Source organism: Panthera pardus, unplaced genomic scaffold (assembly GCF_024362965.1).
Source record: "Panthera pardus isolate Hobbes unplaced genomic scaffold, ASM2436296v1 HiC_scaffold_1, whole genome shotgun sequence".
NCBI classification, from domain to species: domain Eukaryota; kingdom Metazoa; phylum Chordata; class Mammalia; order Carnivora; family Felidae; genus Panthera; species Panthera pardus.
The window spans coordinates 68344339-68365172 of record NW_026526654.1 but is presented as its reverse complement, the minus strand read 5'-3'; the positions used below and the strand labels follow the sequence as shown (position 1 = coordinate 68365172).

The window sequence follows — 20834 nt, the reverse complement described above, 5'->3', positions numbered from 1 at the left end:
CTTGTATCAGACTCTCGCAGATTCCTCTAATGTTCTATTTCTTTGTCTTTTTCGCACTATGACCTTGTTGACTGTGAGTTAAATCTCTAATGAATAATATCTAGCACAATGCCTGGCACACATTAAGCACTCAATAAATGATTGTTGGATGAGTAAGTTTATTAATTCAAGGACTAGCTACCAATTTGGGGAGTAGAATCAGCAGACTAGCTATCTGATTCCACGTCTTTTGGTCTTGATAACTAATACCAGGTGCTTCTAAAACATTGCTTTAGCACTGAGTACTTGTTGTTCATCATTTATCTAAGTATTCTTTTCTCCACATCTTACCACGTAAAGTTCTAGGTTGTTCTGTTCTCATTGGAGAGCAAGATATTTGAGGCAAAATATGAAAAGAAACAAAGATGGATGGCACACCAGTAAGGTAAAACATTTCTGCAGTACAATCACAGCCATTTCAACCAAATTTCTTTTCAATTAAGTAGTTTAAAGTATTCCAAAGAGATGCTCCATAATATAGTAATGCCAATAATGTTGATAGCATCAATCCATGGATCCTATGCTCAAGGATGTAGAGCAAATCAGAATCAAAATTTGATTGTGCATATTTAATTATACTGTACTTAAATATAATGGCCTTCAGAAATCCAAAAGCCTACACTTTGATTTTTTAAAAATTTCAGTATAAATCAATTTCTAGTGAAAATTATAAATGCTGCTTATTTATACATCTGAATATATACTCAAAAGGTTTTTCTGTTACTTATATAAAGTTGGCTTAGCACAATTCTACTTAGGTTTCTTTCCTTGGGCAAAAAATATTTAATATACAGCAAAGCAACTTTAAGAAATTAGACAGCTATTCCTCCTTCCCAAAAGTCCCAAAACACATTAACTTTTTATTAATTTTTCCTTCCTACCTCTGGAAGTCCATTAGAAGCTACAATTCCAAGAGAATTCATAAAAGGTATGAAATTTTTGAAATAAACATTTTTCACCTGAAAAAGATAAAGTTACAACACAGCCATTAAAATAAAAACCTTAATCTCTGTCACTTTTAACACTAGAATGAAAGTGCTAAATGACATTTTAATCAATGACTTACATTCAACCTAATGTGATACTTATTTATAATCAATTCCATTATTTACTTTTTAATTTACGTGAGGCAGATTTCAAGTCCTAGAATGGAAGTGGAGTAGAGGACTGTTAATGAAACGGGATTTATAAGAAGAAAACCCATTGAAACCAATCTCAGTATTCTGCATTTAACAAATGATGAAAAGATGGCTCCAAAAAATTGGGCAACTTGACCAAAGTTACACAGCTAGGAAGTGGCAGAGCTGGAATTAAAACCCAATGTATCATCAAAGCCAAGACTCTTTACTTCTCCCTACTATCTCTGATTTCTCCCTGAAGCACATTTTTAGGCCACTTCATATTTATCATGATAGCTAGCTTAGGGAACAGTCAAGTATTTTTGCAGAAATTTAGGAAAATAACCTGTTTTTACAAGAAAATAATTTCACACACATAAAGGATACCCCATAATTCAATTCAAAATCACATAAAAATATTTTGTAGAATGATGCATTTTCATACAAACGCATCCTACATTTATTTAACATAGATAATAAAGACTGTAACAGGAAACCTGGAGTCATATTCCAGGCTATTGTGCACTTGCAGTGTGTTACAAAATTTCAAACAACTTACTTATTTTCATTTAACTTCTCAAAATCTGAAGTCTACATATATTAAGGTAGAAATAATATCAGTTCATATCTTCTACTTCACATATAAGTTATAAAAATTGGCTTTTGTAATACTTATTTTGTTTTTTAATTAACTCCCACTTAACTGGAGTATTTATAAAGTAGGTAGTTTTAACTAACCAATTAGTATTAACTAACCAATAATTATATAGCCATAAATGTAACTAATCAATATATAACCAAAAACATTATATGTAAATACCCACTGTCAATTAATTAATGTCAATGACTACCATAGTTTTTAATCAGCTACACTTTAAAAATCATTCCCATAAATATTCTAAGTTACAGAAGTTATTTAAAATGAAAAAATTTTAATCATTTATTCCTGATTTTAGAAATAAAATTTTATAAGTAATTCTGAAATCCATAAAATTAACAACCAGGAATTAGCAAACTGTATTTATGTCTGTTCATTATCTTAAGGGACTTAGCAATAGACTGGGTTAAAAAATATTTCAACTACATTTGTCAGCTTATTAACAAAGATTATTTGTGATTCTAGAAAGTAAAACACACACACACACACACACACACACACACACACACACACACACACACACACGTATAAAGTTGATACATCTATATCCACAGGTATATATCTGTATCTTTGCTAAAATTGACAAAAGCCACAGTACTAGAATTTAGGTATCTTGGTAAATCATTCCAACACTTCTTAAACTAAATTTTGAGATCATACTCCATTCCTTCCCAGTTGACAGAGAAATTTCAAAGATGCAACATTTCATACAGCTATCTGGCAGTAGTGAACTGTGGACAATATAACAATCTATGAGAGAAACAGCATTGTACACTAAAAGGAGAAACTGGTAGCAGATTTACCAAAGTCTAGACTCTGTTAGTAATTAGCTATCAATCTCTAGAAGCTCATTCACTCATTACTAAAAGGAGGTTGAGTACATCGTTTCTAACATTCCTTCCAATTCCAACACCCCAGATTCTGTGAACAACATAAGCAATTCCAGGATGTTCAAGTATATCCTCTACCATCCATTAGTATCTGGTGTGATATTTGGAAAGAGTGTATAGGCTGAACAGCAATTTAATGTTGATATTACTTAACACCAGGATTTTCTTGCAGGGTATTTTAAAACTTAGGAATTATCAATAGCCACAGAAGAATCAAAGAACAAATTCATTTGAAAACTACTGCCTTAATGATGCACCTTGCAGTGATTCCTGAACAAGGGAGGCACTCTCTTTAAAATCAAAGTAACTTAATATGAAAAGTAATTTTTTTTCTAAATATTTTGCTGCAAAAGAATTAGCACTAATTACAAAAGCAACTTGTCACGAAAGAAGTATATACTGTTAGGAAGAACTTATATCTAAATCTACTTCATTTTAAAGAAATCATGAAGTTAAATTACCTCATCTATATTACATTCATGTTCTTTACAGAGAACTTCAATAATTCTTGTATCATTTTCTAGTTGTTTTGCTATCCGTGCACTCCTGTTCTGACCTCGCCTTGGTGTTCGAGGTGAACCATTAAAAGGTATTACAGCTGTTTCTGTAAAAATGGTAAATTAGATAAGAACAATTGCACATTCCACTGTATAAAATAATGAAGTATTCTAACTCGGGGGATCAGAAATAATCTTGGTAACATTCTGCTACTTTTATTTATTAGGCTTCATTAAAAGGCTAATAGTCTCATCTATCTATTGAATATTTGTTTTATTTACTGATAATAGCTTTTGCCATCCCTATTCTCTTCTGCCCCCAACCAGCCCAAAAAGAAACAATTATAAACAAGATGTAAAGCCCTATAGGCAAATATGGAGAAGGCAAGGGAAATAGCCAACTTATAAACTTACTCTAAATGTATCCTACTCAGTCTGTAAGGGAAAAAAATGTTTCCTATCTTGGAGAGTCTTAAAAAGTATTTATGGATTTAATTGCTAGACATAGTATAAAAATAAATAAAATTTTAAAGTTTGAGCAAAACCCACAATAAGTTATGCTTTTAAAAATATATATATTAATATGTAAATATTAATATATATGTATTATAATATGATAAAGGGTGATTTTTTAAAAACCATCTGTATTGTTTTCAGTATTCCCCATTTAAACTGAAAATGGATTCAACTATTAAAAGAGATTACAAATGACTAAATATAAAATGTATTAACTGCCTCTGGGCCTAACCACCAATTTACAGGAAATTGAGAGAATATAGGAACATGTTAAACTATATAACAAAATGCAGTCAGAAAAAATTAAACCATGTGAAGCTGCACAGAATAAACCACCTAATTACTTAATAAATCAGTTACAAGAAAAAAAAAAGAGACAGATAGAAAAGGAAGTTTTTTTGTCTCAAAAGCGTATCAACCAGTCATAAGGTATAGATCTTATTTAGATTCTGATTTAGTCAACCTGTAAAAAAAAAAAAGTTTTAAAATCACTTTTAAAAGGCAAGTGAAAATCTGAACACTTACTAGATATTTGGTGGTATTAGGTTAGAAATCACTATTGATTTTCAGGTGTGCTAATAGTCACTATGCTTTTTAAAAAGACTACCTTTTAGAGATACATACTAAAATTTGTAAGAATGAAATGGTATACAAAGATGTGCTTCAAAATAATATAGCTGATGCAACTAGGCAGCAGATGGGGCTCCTGGTTGACCATAAGTTATATGTTGAAGGCACGTGATTAAGTACATGAGGCTTATTATACTACTGTCTACTTTTGTATATTCATCTGGAATTTTCATAATAAAAAAGTAATTAAAAGTTTACCATACTCAATTTAACACCTCATCCTGGTTTCTCCTTAACATAGCACTTAGAAAATTAAAACATGTGTTTGAATAATCCAAAAGAACAAAGCCTGTCAACCTAAAGTAACATCCTACATGAACTTCCTAAACTTGTAAAAATTGAAAAAAGTGAAGAAAAGACATATAATCATTACAGAATCAGAAATTTTTAAAATATATTGTTTTGTATTTTTTTCTCCCATTTTGGTTTCTGCTGCTGATCTTTTTCTGTCAAACCACGTTCAATACATTTTTCCATGAAACTATCGTTCAGGAAGATTAATTAGGCTTCAGTTTTTCAGCCACTTTCAACACCACTTTTGACTTCCATGTTTTGATCTGTCCTCTATTCCTTTTAGTATTATTAATACTTTCATCATTTTAGGAGCAAGGAAGCAGTTCGGCCTAGTTAAGTTTACATTTTTCTGTGGTATAATAAATGATTTTGAAATTCTACTCTTGATGCCACCAAAAGAAGCAATTCCATTCTAAGAGGAATATACTCATCTTTGCTTAATACTCTCTATTTCAACAAGTTATTTTCTTTTTATTTTTTTTTTTAGCAACAGTTACTTTCACTTAAAAACACTTCTCACCTCATCACCCACTGAAGTAGATGACAATTATATGCAAAAAAAGTTAGTCACATAATAATTAGCATCCAATAATACAATTTAGGTAATCTCCTCCTGCAGAATGGGCTACTCTTTCTCATGAAGTTTCACCCATATCTGTGCCTTACCTCTTATTTTCTCTTTACTAGGAATATTCTACCCCAACTTTGCCTAACCCTCAAATGCTATCTACTCTTCAACACTCAGTTCATATCCACCTCTTTTATATGGTCTTCCTTGGTCTTCCCCTGCTTTCTCGTCGCTTGAACTCTCATAGCATTTACTATATTTTGACCCAGATCACTTAGAAAGTGGTAATATACTGATTACTTACTTACTTGTCTTATCTCTACTTCTATACCTTATACTACTTGAGGGCAGAGTCCAGGTCTGATTTCTTTTTTATCATCCCTTCAGCTCTAGAACTATGTTTTGGACCTAGTCGATATTAAATAAACAACTGTTGAGTAATGATGTAGAAGGTGCATAAATTATTTAAAATACTTACTATATGGTTCTTTAAGCAACGCAGGAGGTGAGAGTTTAATAAAATAATCAAGGACACAGAGCATTAACTGAAATGAGATGACGAGATCATCTTCCATTTGTAACACTTCCCCTGAAAATAAAGTAGGTTCACATTGTAAAGTAACAGACTAGAAACGGAGATTGAGATCTTTAAATCAGGGAAAATTGTAGGTATGGGCATATGCATATACTCATTTATTTAAGAGTCACTAAAGGCATATTAAAGCTTAAAATTTTTTGTTTCACAAAAACTCAAGATTTGAAATATATAAAATATAAATGAAATATATAAAAGGTTATGAAATTATAAATGAAGTATAAATCTACCATGAGAATTTGACATTTAGCTATTATCATTATAATTCATTCCCTATGTCTAAATTCATTTTGTTTCTGGAGCATCTGGGTGGCTCAGTTGGTTAAGCATCCAACTTTGGCTCAGGTCATGATCTCACAGTTCGTGAATTCAAGTCCCATGTCAGGCTCTGAGCTGACAGCTCAGAGCTGGAGCCTCCTTTGGATTCTGTCTCTCTCTCTCTCTCTCTCTCTGCCCCTCCCCCACTCATGCTTGCTCTCTCTCCCTCTTAAAAATAAGTAAACATTAAATAAGTAAGTAAATACATAAAATGGTCAAGTGAAGTCAGATCAAATCCTCCTCCAATACCCAATAAAATAAAGGAAAACATGTTCTGGCTAAGTGTCAGTACCAACACCAAATTTAAGAGATACTGACTCAGAGTATCCTCATCTTTTCCTCCTCTTACGTGGAGGGCACAGAAATTGCTGATGAGAGAAGGGTAAAAGAGAGGAAGTAAATGGTAGCTAACTTTCTGATAAACACAGAGACTCCAGTATATTGTGCTGAACTGGGGGCCAATCTGAATCCCAACACAAACCTGTTATGGAAACAGGATGTAATTATCACTATAAATGTTCTATTGTAGAGTTCATTCTAACAAGAATCTCAGAACAACAAAGACTCATACCATTCCAGATAAATTCTCCACTTTCTCCCTCACCCCGACTAAAAATAAATATAATAAAAAGGCTGTACTCATATTGTAGCTCTTTGGGGAATACAACGAGCCAAAGATAAAATGCAAAGTGAGTGAAAAGAGATTTATTCACACTACATCAGAGAAAACAGAACATCAAACACCAACCACAACAGAGAAACTAGAACATCAGGTCAGGGTTGCCTACAAAAAGTCCTAGTAACATGAGGTGGGGGAGAGCATGAGAAACACAGCAATTATGCAAACACAGTACAGAAAATAAAACAAGAAAAGAAATAAAAGAATCACAATGTAAGAAGGGGAAAAAAAATCAGAGAACCCAATCTGGAAGATAATATACGAGAAGAAAATGCCCTATGACTCCTTGCACTAAGAAATAAAAAGCACAAGTTATATAAAAATAAGGAGCTAGAAAAGCTAAGGAAAAACTGAGGACCAAATAACACCATTACAAACACAGTTTAGCTCAAAACAGAAGAAAGGCTTGAGACAAAAAACAGTTAATACATAAGAAAAAGACCAAAGATCAGAATAATATGAGAAAAGATACTAAATATGGAGGACAAAAACAATCCAACATAAGACAGCTAAGTTCCTGAAACAGAATAGAATAGCACCTAACTGAATAGAGTAATATTTAAAAATGTAGCGCATGAAGGGTTCCTGGGTGGCTCAGTTGGTGATCTCCTGGTTCATGGGTTCAAGCCCCACGTTGGACTCCATGCTGGCAGTGCTGACCCTGCTTGGGATTCTCTCTCTGCCCCTCCCCCACTTGTGCTTTCTCTCTCTCTCTCTCTCTCTCAAAATAAATAAACTTGAAAAAATGCAGTATGTTAAGATTTCTTTGAAATAAAGTGCAGACCTTCAGTTTAAAAAGAGATACAGTGTTACAAGAAAAACTAATACAGAATAATAAAAAACAAAAGAGATATTCTAGTTAAGATAATGAACCTCAAACTTAAAAAAAAAATCAAGTATTTAGACAGTAAATAAGTGGGGGCGCCTGGGTGGCTCAGTCAGTTAAGCATCTGACTTCAGCTCAGGTCATGATCTCACAGTCCGTGAATTCAAGTCTCGCATCAGGCCCTGTGCCAACAGCTCAGAGCCTGGAGCCTGCTTCGGATTCTGTGTCTCCCTTTCTCTCTGCCTCTCCCCCACTCGCACTATCTCTCAAGAAAAAAAAAAAAGTAAATAAGGGGCGGAAATTAAGCTAGTCTCCAATTTTTTTTTTTTTTTAATTTTTTTTTTCAACGTTTTTTATTTATTTTGGGGACAGAGAGAGACAGAGCATGAAGGGGGGAGGGGCAGAGAGAGGGAGACACAGAATCGGAAACAGGCTCCAGGCTCCGAGCCATCAGCCCAGAGCCTGACGCGGGGCTCGAACTCACGGACCGCGAGATCGTGACCTGGCTGAAGTCGGACGCTTAACCGACTGCGCCACCCAGGCGCCCCTCCAATTTTTTAATAGCAATGTTTAATGCCATAAAACAGTGTCCTGAGGAAAACAAGAATGACACAAAAATAGGATAGACAGCCAAGTGGTCCTTCAAGTATAAAGCCTATGGACATGACTCATAAACAACACAGAGAATATGGTGCCAAAAAGCCTTTTTTTGAAAAACTCCTTCTTGGTAAAATCCAGCCAACTAAAGATGAATCAAAATAAAGAACTCAGAAATGGAGAAGCTGTAACAGAGAAGTGACAATAAACTTAGAATCCACCAAAACAGAGAAGTGAGAATAAACAAGTAATTTTAATTATAGAAGAGAATGTATGTGTTATAATCTTTGATAATGTTAATACGAAAATGCAAAAATCTTAAAGTAGGGAATGGGGAGGTAACAGGAAGAGTGGTAATATTAGTGCTCTTTTCTTTCAAGCAGATTAATACCTTTAAATCAAAACACAAGGTAAAATTAAAAAGATTGTAACCTTAATTTTTTAATAATGTTTTATAATCTTAGAGAAATTATAACTGGAATGACAGTCTAATTTTAATGATAATTATTTCTAGGTAGGTTTTGGGTAATTTTTCTACACTTTTCTTTGCATTTTCTGTATTATTTGAATTATGTATTGTGACTGTATCATCTTTATAAAAACAGTAACATTATTCTTAAAAAAAAAAAAAAAGGCAAGAAGGATAAAAGGATATTAGAAACAGAAATGAAATAAGACATTTCCAAAGCTGCTTCCAGTGCCATAATTACAAGAACTTGCTAAGAGTTCACAAGCCACACAGAGAATTGGGGAGTGGGGGAGCGGGAGTAACATTAAACTGAATAAAAAATTGAGCGTAGTTCAAAAGAATTATCAATTATTGCATTTGAAACATTCACATGGAACAAAAACAATGACTTTACCTTTAGCTAGTAAAAATGTGATCCAAGAAGCTTTTAGCACCAACATAGAGTTTATTTCAGTAGATAGCCTGGTAAACAAATAAAGCAGAAAAAAATTTTACACTGACAGTCTTCAACTATTTTTTTCCTTTTACTTATTTATTTTGAGAGAGAGAGAGAGTACATGCACACACAAGGTGCAGGTAGAGAGAGGCAGAGAGGGAGGGAGAATACTAAGCAGGCTTCACCAACAGTGTGGAGCAACTGAGACACCCAGGCACCTCTTCCTTCTTTTTAAATTACAGGCCTAAGTTGATTGATTGCATAAGAGAATACAATCCATTTTAAATGTACAATTTACACATTAACTCAATTTGCTTCAATTCAGTGAGTGGTTTTACCAATATTTATATTTAGCCCATGTACAAAATGTACAAAATACATTTTGTAAAGGAAATATTTAATATTTCAATTCTAATCGAAAAATATGCATAAAAAGTGGTATACTATGATGTACTTGGTTTCCAATTACTTAATACTTTCCTGCCCTTTGCTTTCTAATTAAAATCAACATTTAAGCAGAGAGAGATTTGGGTGACTCTACTTTACTAATTTAACACTATGCTTTGATAACTTGTTGGTATTAACAACTGGAATAGATTAATTAATAAACATATAATTTCCCTTTATATCAATCATCTTCAATACCACTAGTTCAGTGGGGCAGAATATCTCATATACTACTCATACCATTTCCAAAGAAAATCTCTAGAGCTCTTACATGGGTATACTGTTGGAGCATGTACCATATACATTTAAAAAGACAATTTGGAAATTTTAATATACACTTCACATTTACTCTTACAAAAACACTATGCTTTTAGTCTTACTAAAGTTAATAAAGTGCTTATAACGGACCCTCAAAAAAGATTTAGCCAGTGAATACGCATTTTCCCCTGAGCAGGTGATATGTTGCACTGAATGAACTTCCACCCTATTAGTTCACCTTGCAGTAAAGGACATGTATTTCATACCACTGTCTTTGTGAGAAGGTAAGTAATCTTCACAGAGTATAAATCTATGACCTTAATTTATGAGGTAGCATGCTATAATCTATCAAACTAACCCTGCATGTTTGGGATTATTCCAGAAAAATCTTTAAAAAAAAAAAAAAAAAAAAAGACAGGGGCAGCTGGGTGGCTCAATGGTGTCCAACTCTTGCTTTTAGCTCAGGTCACGATGTCATGGTTTGTGAGTTCGACCCCTACATTGGGCTCTGTGTTGACAGTGTAGAGCCTGCTTGGGATTTTTCTCCTTCCCTCTCTCTATGCTCCTCCCCTACTCATGCTGTCCTCTCTCTCTCAAAATAAATAAAATCTTTTAAAAAATAAATAAAAATAAAAGAAGATAAAAATAACATGCTAGGAAATACTTACAAACTGCCAGGTTGTGTCAAATATATATGTTCACATGTCCTAAAAGGAAATAATATTACCATTATGGCTTTTTTAAAAGTTACTTTTAAATTTTTTTCATAACTTAGAAATAAATTTTATCATGCTTTATTCATCTTATTTCCAGAAGTATACATCTTATTATTTTTCTTTTTATCCAGAAGTATACATTTTAAAGACAAAAAATTACAGCATTATTAAAAAATGTTAAAGTAGGTTTTTCCAATACATGACATTTCCACACATCACTATTAATATTTAACTACAAAAGGACTGGATTCCTTATGGGCATTTGTAACTCAGAATGTATTTTGCAATTAAATCTTGATCTAGTTAGAATCTCAGATCAGATCGTAAAAGTTTATTTAACTATTAGTCTCACTAAAATAACTCAACTTAACAGTACTATAAACCATGTTTTTTTAGGACAATGGTGGAGTAAAAATTTCCACAGACCTGTTTCCCAGTGTAGTAACTATAATTGGTTGAAATTATTTTAAAAATCATTTAAAGTCTCTGGAAATTCTCCTGAGGGAATACAGCAAAAAAGGAAACATTTGTTCATGAAAATCTACTAACTCTTGGTAAGAACAAAAATAGACTGGAATTCATAGCAAAACTCACTTCCTCCTCCTCTTTAGCTCAGCATCATAAAGCTCTACCCTGGGCAGGTGCAGCCAAGACACAGGACTCCCTCTCTCTGCAGTTCCCAGCCTAGGACTATCACTCTGGGAAAGGAAGGTGGCCAGAATTTCTAATCACCCCCAGCTTTGTATGCAGAAAGTCTATCCCAGGCAAGAGTAACTGGGAGGTCTAGGGCTCCCTTCCTCCACTTAGCTCCCACTCAAAGGGTGAAAGTTCTATTCCAGGCACAGCTTATCAAGAATACTGGGGCCTTTACTTCTTTTACCCCACTTAGTTCACAGTACAGAGGTTCCAGATATGAAAAGCAATCTGAGAAGATTAGGGGCTACCATGTTTTCTCAGTGCCCTACTCTTAAAGTGGAAATGACGTTCTAAGAGAAGAGGTGCACATTTCCCATTCTGACCTCATAGCGGTGGCAAAGTGATGCCCAGGAAAGAGGCAAGTCTTCAGAAAAAAAGAGGTCTGAAGCTCTCTCCAAAGGAATTAACTTCATTTGGAACACAGTGTGGGAACTTTCAAGGCTAGGTGCCATTGAAAACAATGGAAATTTTGGTGGTGAGCATGTAAGAGGAGGCTAGCAATTGTATGAAAGCAACAAGCTGAATCCTAGACCACTTAGGAGAGAACCAGGGGAAGAAGGAGCTAAGAAGAGCTCAAAAAGAACAAGCCTCAAGGCTGACCTCAAAGACTATTTCTGAAAAGGGAGCCAAATTAATGAGATCAGACTGTGAAACAATTTGAGGCCCAGACATTGTCAAAAACAGCAAAATAATCATTCACCAATTAATGGAAGGTATATCAACAAAGTGGCTAACTTAACAAGAGAGATCAGGGGGAAAAAGACTGTCAAAGAGAACCTCTTGAAAATGAGTCACCTCAGAGTGACTGTGCACATGTCCAATGGCTACACTGAAGAGCATTATCAAAGGCTGGACACTGTGGGACTAACCTACTTCACTGAAATAACACAGCTAGGCCACCAAACAAATGCAAAATGACAACAGAAAGCCCCACAACATAGGAGAATCAGTACCTAGACTTACTAGGGTGTTATCAAAATGTTCAGTTTTCAAGAATAAATGAAAATATGCAAAGAAATAGGAAAGTATGAACTCTACATGAGAAAAAAGCATGCAATAGAAATTGCATTAAAGAGAGCCCAGATGTCAGACTTAACAAAGACTTCAAAGGAGCTATTAGAAATATATCCCCCCCCCAAAAAATAAGTAAATAAATATATCCAGATAACTAAAAGAAATCATGCTTAAGGAACAAAGAAAGGTATTCTGATATTGTCTCATCCAATAGAGAATATCAATAAAGAGATATTATTTTAAAAGAACCATATGGAGGGGCGCCTGGGTGGCTCAGTCGGTTGCGCTTCCGACTTCGGCCCAGGTCACGATCTCAGCGTCTGTGAGTTCGAGCCCCGCGTCGGGCTCTGTGCTGACCGCTCAGAGCCTGGAGCCTGCTTCGGATTCTGTGTCTCCCTCTCTCTCTAACCCTCCCCCACTCATGCTCTGTCTCTCTCTGTCTCAAAAATAAAATAAAACATAAAAAAAAAAAATTTAAAAAAAAAAAAAAAAGAACCATATGGAAATTTGAGTTGAAAAGTACAACAACCAAAATGAAAAATTCACTAGATAGGCTCAACAGATCTGACCTGACATAAGAAAGAAACACTAAACTTGAAGACAGACCAAAAGAGATTATGGTGTGTGAAGAACAAAGAGGGGGGGAAAAAAGAAGAAAAATGAAGAGGTTCACAGAAATGTGGGACACCAAAAAACACACCAATACATGTGTAATGGGAGTACCAGAAGTGGGTGGAGAGATAGGAGCAGAAAAAAAAAATTTAAAGAAATAGCTGAAAACTTCCTGAATCTGATGAAAAAACATTAATTTACATACCCAAAACACAAAAACTCCAAGAAGGATGAATGTAAAGGAATCCATACCCAGATATATGACAGTAAAGTGTTAAAAGACAAAGAGAAAAACAGGAAAAAGATGATACAGCATGTAGAAAGGAACCCAATAACATTAACAGCTGACTTCTCATGAAACAATGAAGATCAGAAGGCAGTAAGATTACATATTCAAAGTGCTGAAAGAAAAAAAATGTTAACCAAGAATCATATCCAGCAAAACTGTCAAGAGTGAAAATAATAAAAGAGACATTACCAAATAATAAAAGAGAATTTGTTGATAGCAGACTCATTAGAAATACTAAATACTAAATATTTCTCACAAGAAATACTAAAAGAAGTTCTTCAGGCTGAAAATAAGTAACACTAATTCATATCCACATGAAAAAACAAAGAGCACTGGAAAAGGTGAAATTATTGTGCTATAAAAGATGGTAATAACTGCGTATTTCTTCTCATAACTGATGTGAAAGCAACTGTATAACACGGTATGTATATAACTGTATTTTGGGGGCTATAACATAGAGAAATGTAATCTATTTGCACAAAAGAGGTGGGTGGGATCAAAGCTGTGTTGGAGTAAACAAATGACACTAGATGGTAAACTGAATCCATAGGAACAAATGAGGAGAACAAGAAATGGCTTAATAAGACAATTAATGTAACAAACTCTATAAATATACACTTGCTTTTCTCCATACTCTCAACTACTTTAAAAGACATACAACACAAATGTCTGTAAACTGATAAATAAAATGTGATAAAACCATACAGTGGAATATTGCTCCATAATAAATAGTAACAAAGTAGGGAAACATGCTACAACATGGATAATCCATGAAAACATGCTAAGTGAAAGAAGTCAGTCACCAAAAATATGTAAATAAAAAAATGTATATAGACAAAATTCCTACAATAAAAAGTAGTTTATAATTACAAAAAGGACTTTTTGTAATTATAGAAAAGATGTTTAATGTCCAAAGCATTGTTTTAAACTGTAACTTAATGTAACTCAAACTAAAATGCTCTCATACAGTAAAAGATAATTGTATTCAATATATGTCTGTGCTACTATGGTAGCCACAAGCACTTACAGCAAGCTACCGAACACCTGCAATGTGGCTAGTGCAAATGAAGTTGTGCTGTAAATGTGAATTATACACCAAAGTATTAAAAAATACTTAGTATGAGAAAAAGAATGTTAAATATTTCATTAATAACTTTTATATTGGTTTTATGTTTTATTAAAATATAACTCATATAGCATAAAGTTTATAATTCTAAAGTATATAAATTCAGTAATTTTAGTGTATTCACTTCGTTTTACAACCATCACTACTATCTAATTCCAGAATATTTCTATCGTCCCCCCAACCCCCCAAACAAACCCCCTATCTATTAGCAATACTCCTTGGCAATCACTAATTTACATTCTGTTTCTATGGATATGCCCATTTGGACACTTCATATAATGGAATATATGCTCTTTTGTGTCTGGCTTCTTTCACTTAGCTTAATGTTTTCAAGGTTCATCCATGTTGTAGTATCTAAAAGCACTTTATTCCCTTTAATAGCTGAACAATAAAATAATCTACCTTTGGTTATTATGAATAATGTTGCTATGAACATTTAGGCAAAAATTTTTGTGTGAATTATACATGTTGAAATGAGATATTTTGAAATATGTAAGTTAAATGAAATGTTAAAATTAATTTCACTTGTTTCTTTTTATTTTTGTCACATAGCTACTAGAGTATTTAAAATTCATGGCTTACATTATTATATTTCTCTATAATAGCATTAACAAAGCTAATATTAACTTTAAAAGCTACCATTTATCATGCACTTAATATGTGCTGGCAAGTGAGCTAACCGATAACATTGTCTTATTTAATTCTCACAATTACCCTGTAAGGAAAATATTACTGGCTATATTTTAGACCGAAATTGATGTTTAGAGAAGTTAAGGAACTTTTCCTAACTCACACACTCAGTAAATGACTAAATTAATATTCATACTTAGATCTTTTTTGTCATATATATTGCCATATATATATGCACACATACAGTCTGCTCTGAAATGAACAGGCTTTGATACCACAGTTAATTTTCCTAATTGCTCTTCAGAAAAAAGTACAAAGAAGATAGGAAAAAAACCTGACAATCCACTTATATAACTAGTTAATAAAAAAGGCCCAAGTGATCTGTTAAGGCCAGATCTGACTGTCATTCCAGATCAAAATCATTCAATGACTCCATCCCCTGCAAGGCAAAGTCCAAGCTCACTATCAGTCTGAACCCTTCCTACCTTTCAGCCATCAGCAAAACAAAGTACATAATGCTACTGCTTTGCCTTTGTACACATGCTAATCACTCTGCCTGGGAAGTTCAGTCACAGTTCCTACACATTTTGCTTGGTGAATTTATCCTTAAGCCTTTTCAGATATTGCATTTTATAGTTTTTACTTGATCAAAAGTACCCTGCAATTACCCTTCTCACCCTTGAACATACACGACATTTTGCCCACTATGTAATTTCTACTTCTCATATATAATCTTCTAAAAGAGAGCATCACATGCATTACTGCATTTATTTTTATTAAAGAATATAATTTATTTACTATAAGCTTCTTGATGATCATAGTGTCATAGATTTTATGTCCCCAGCACCTAACATATAACTGAGGACTAACACTTAGTTAATGCTTGTTGTAGTTTCTTATTTGCAATAAAATAAGCTGATAGCTAGCCTAAAGATTCTTAAAGTATATTCTACAAAACACTATTTCCAGGAGGTTTTAATTGACGTTAAATGCATATAAACAAATATTAGTAGTCTAATAAATTTAGGAAATGATGAATTCAACAGATTCCACATATTTTATTATATAGGACTTTTAAGAATCCTGAGTTGCCAGTGTACAGCGTGACTCTTTAAAGGGGATATAGTATATAAATTTTCCCAAATTGGGCGAGAAATATTTTTTTGTTTTAAAAACATTATGTGGAAGGGTGCTTGGGTGGCTCAGTCGGTTAAGCATCTGACTTCAGCTCAGGTCACGATCTCTTGGTCTGTGAGTTGGAGCCCTCCATCGGCTCTGTGCTGACAGCTCGGAGTATGGACCCCGCTTCAGATTCTGTGTCTCCCTCTCTCTCTGCCCCTTCCCCACTCGCATTCGCTTGCTCTCTCTTGCTATCTCTCTCAAAAAGAAACAAACAATTAAAAATTTTTTAAACATTTGTGAAGGGGCATCTGGCTGACTCCATCAATAGAGCATGTGGCTCTTGCTCTTGGGGTCATGAGTTCAAGCCGCATATTGGGTATAGAGCTTACTTAAGGAAAAAAAACCCCAAAAAACAACAAACAGTGGAAAGTTTACTATGTTTATTACAGGCATTGGAGTCATCACTGTCTGCATTACCTCATTTAGTACATCAAAAAACCTAAGAGGATAGGCACCATTATCAATTCAGCTTACACACTAGAAAACTAAGCACTAAAGTTAGGTAACTAGCTTGTCCAAGATCACACAGTACGTGTTGGAGCCCAAAGTAGAATACAACTTCCTTTACAACTTTTTATTTACCTAAAATATTAACTTTCATATTTTTTACCCAAGCGAAATGAGCCCCCAAGTGGACACAGCAACAGGCACATGCCAGATTTGGCATTGTATCCAGTGGCAGTGGGGACCTAGATGAAGAGTGTATTAAAAACTCAACCCACATTTATCTGAATTTTATCTTTCTCCCCATTGAATAGTAATGAAAAGTCTTCTAAACCACCACTGAGAATACAAATCATAGCTTGGTAGTATACGTCAGGTACACCTACTGCATGCTTTCTCTTTCTAAACGAAATAACACCATTAGGAAGAAGTTTAAATGTTAAGGTCACTCTTCCATTGAGAACTAGAAGTCTTCTTCTGGCAGAGAAGGCTAAAGTGGGAACTAAGCTTAAAGTTCGTTAAAGCAAATGAGAAATATGAAAGGACCATATAACAATTTTGGAGGAAACATTCAGAATTGTGTATAACTGGATAAAAACGAAAGCTATAAGAACCAAAAAAAAAAAAAAAAAAAAAACTAATAGCAAAGGGGACAAATCTAAGGGGTAATATCCAACAATATTACTAAACAGAGTTCCCAGACGGAACCTAATCATGAACAGTAACATGAAAAATGGAGGTAATCCTAATAATATTTCTACTTTACCTTTCCAATTTGCTGTAGAGTGCACACAATACCTTATACTTCTTCAACAGTCTTGACATAGCATTATCAACTTTGGTACTCGTATCAACTTCTTTTAGTAAATCAAAGAATTTGTAGACACTAAAAGAAAATAACAGAAAAAAGTGAATCTGTAACTGAAAAAATGTTTTATTTCATTTTCAAAGCAGAGACATTTCAATTAAAAAGTTTATTAGCTCTACACCAAATCACTATTATATTCTTTAGAAGGAATTACTTTTTACATTTTACTAGACTTTGAAGAGTAAAAATCAACTAGCTTCAACTTACACCCCTGTATCTGTATACCTATGCCTACATTTATTTATACAAAAACAAGGGTTATGACAGGCATATACATACATATTTATTTCCATACCTACCCATATGCTTTGAAAATCATAAGTTCACATCTATTTATCTAATTCCAACAAAAAACATGGTTTTTTGAACACATGGTTCATTCCAGTGTTTCCATTTCCATATTTATACCTCTTCCTTCACAGTGAGAAACCTAGGATCTACTTATCTTTATTTATTCATTTAGTCAACCCCCCCTGTATGTAACTACCTTCCATCTCCAAAGCTATCCCCTCTCCCATATGGGCACTCTCCTCTCCTGCTTAGACTGACTCCCCATTCTAGACTGCCCTCACCCCTCTACATGGACATCTTCCTCACCCTAGGAGACTGCTGACTCCCCTCCCATAACTGCCCTCACCTCACATGTGCTATGACTCTCTACACTGGCTTACTACACACCCTGCTTGGTCTCTGACACTGCACACCAAGCAGTCCAGATCATAATCCCTACCCCCAACCACAGCCATGTGAATGCCTTCCTTATCTCATTTGGACTCTAACATCCTTCTTGGACCCCGTGGCTCTACCCTATCACAGATGCACATACCTACTTTCTTCACTGCACCCCCCCCCCCAGTGGTTTTAGGACTGAATTGTTGGGGAAGGGAAAATAAAAACTGAATAAAATTTTTAAGTTGTTTAAATAATCTCTTTAAATCATTCTTTATTGTTTTCTATAAAAAATTAATCTATGTGAAATATTAACACGTTTTTCACCAATGAGAAACAGGGCACTAAAGACAGCAATCATCAACTGCACCTCACACACTCATTTCTAATCAAGATTGTCTAAGGAATTATACCAAAGCAGCTAAATGAACTAAAGGGTAGTCACCAGACCCACCCATAGGCTGTCTGGCAACTAATGAATTATAGGTTTCATTCCAAAAATGGACTGGACCCCTCAGACACTTATCTTGAGAACTGTAAAAATAAAAGCTTCAGCTAATCAACAGAGGGCAAAAAACCCAAAAGAAGGTTATTAAAATCCTCAGGATATAGAAGGGACTGGGGCAGCCACAACAAGCTATGTGGAACAGCAAACAAAGAAGCAGAAATAATGTGGAGTAAATGATCATGATGCTGCTCAGAAAAGGGAATGGAGTAAATGTGTAGGTACCTCCGGAGAAAAAGAAATCAACCTCAGAACAGCATTTATTCATGAACCATTCTCCATGAAAATTCCAGTTTTTATGAGATATATGGCAATATCTATGGAGGACCGTGGAAACTGAATTGTTACTGGGGGTAACTTAATTGAGTATTCCTTCTGTAGCTCTTCTGTGAAGGAAAGAGAAGAGGAAAGGCTAGAGGGAGGAAAAGCAGGTATAAAAAGCCATAATTAACACACACGGATCTGTAAGTAACTACATACTCTAGAGCAGTGCTCCATGAATTGGTACTGGTTTGTTATCCGTCCACAATAAGTACAGAAATTGAGGGTAAGCATATAAAAACTTTCACAATTTAATTTTATGCCTGCTAAATATAATAAAAATAAAAATATAAAATATAAAAATAAAAAATATTACTATAAGTTTTTCATTTTTTTTCGGTAATCAATTGACATTATATATTTTTAAATGTCAGTCCATGATATACTGAGGAAAAAAGTCCTTTACCAAAGCACATTTAAGAAGCAGTGGTCTAGATAACATTACTGGGTAGTTATTAGAACAGAGAGATGCCCTAAGAAAAAGTTATAACAAGTCATTACTACATTTATTTTAGGGAGATTAGTTATGACATGCCCAATTATAAAACAGTGCTGCTTATGAATACTCAGGAAAAAAGTATAGGAAAACATTTGCCAGGAAAATTCTTTCATGTTAGAAATAAAAGATGTATTCGCTTTTCTCTTTCATATTTATTTAGTAGTCTATAAATAGCTATATAACACTGAATTGTAGCCATCTGTTTAATTTTATCTTTCCCAGTGGACTGAGTTTCTTGAGGTCACAGACTATTTCTCACCTCCATATCATTAGAACCTAGCACAGTATCAGAGTGCCTAACAGTTGTTCCAGTTTTCTTTCTTTTTTTTGTAGGGGAAGGGCATGGAGGGGTGGTCTGTAGAAGGAAAGAACTCAAGATCTCAACAGTACCTATGGTCAAGTTGAGTCATGAATGCTGATTCTATAAACTGCTTACTTCTCTATTTGCTGTAAGCTATTTAATTCTCATATAAAGTAGCTAATAATTTTCACTTTACAGATGAGGAAACTGAGACTTAATAAAGCTAAGCAATCTGCTCCAAGTCATACAGCTTGTAAAACAACAGAGACCAGATTAAAACCTGCTCTGTCTCAACCAAAGCATCCATATTCTTTTCAATCCTCTAGGACAGATGAATCGTCTAGGTAGATGAAACATCTACCATGTAAATATACAAATTAATGTAGAAATTTACTTATATATTTAGATTATTTCTCAGTTATATAAAAATATTTTGATTTAGTGATTTTATTAATCAAGTTAAACTGAAATCTGAGCAGTAAACCAATTCTAATTCACCAGGTTAAATATGAACATACAGTATTATGCTGAGTGAAATAAGTCATTCAGAGAAGGACAGATATGATAAGTTTCTCAAGATCACATGAGTGAAAACCTAACAGAAGTCCATGGGGGAAGGGAAGGGGAAAAAAAACAGAGAGGGAGGGAGGCAAACCACAAGAGACTCAAATACAGAAAACAAACTGAGGGTGAGGGCAAGGGGAAAATGGGTGATGGGCATTGAGGAGGGTACTTGTTGGGATGAGCACTGGGTGTTATATGTAAGCCAATTTGACAAATTATATTCATAAAAAATAATAAAAAATATACAAGGTCTTTGTTTCCACATTTTATTTAGAGGCAGTAAGAAAAAGAGTTACTGAACAACACAGCAATTTATCTCATTTAAATAAAACACCAATTATGTTTAATTCTAGATGGTTTTATCCAAGAAAAAACATATACTACTACCTTTCTGGTAACATTATTTACTGTTACATTTTGTAAATACACTGCAAATGAAATGACTGGAAGTCCCACAAACTTTATCTGCTCAGGATACAGTTCAGAAGTTACTAGAAACAAATTAGTAAATGCTTCTTATAAGGCTTATAAACTCAACAACAAACATTAATTCCTAGAGCAAC

At 34.1% G+C, this 20834-nt stretch overlaps 1 protein-coding gene across 2 annotated transcripts in view; it reads right to left on the bottom strand.

Moving 5' to 3' along the window:
* RB1 (RB transcriptional corepressor 1) overlaps positions 1–20834 on the bottom strand; it is a 171815-nt gene that overhangs the window by 108189 nt on the left and 42792 nt on the right. For both annotated transcript variants that reach the window (XM_019447575.2, XM_019447574.2), the window contains exons 4-9: positions 17311–17430; positions 10504–10542; positions 9089–9156; positions 5689–5799; positions 3167–3309; positions 921–998 (exon numbers count right to left, since the gene is read on the bottom strand). In XM_019447575.2, the coding sequence (XP_019303120.1) occupies positions 921–998; positions 3167–3309; positions 5689–5799; positions 9089–9156; positions 10504–10542; positions 17311–17430 (559 nt within the window). The remainder of the gene's footprint in view (positions 1–920; positions 999–3166; positions 3310–5688; positions 5800–9088; positions 9157–10503; positions 10543–17310; positions 17431–20834) is intronic.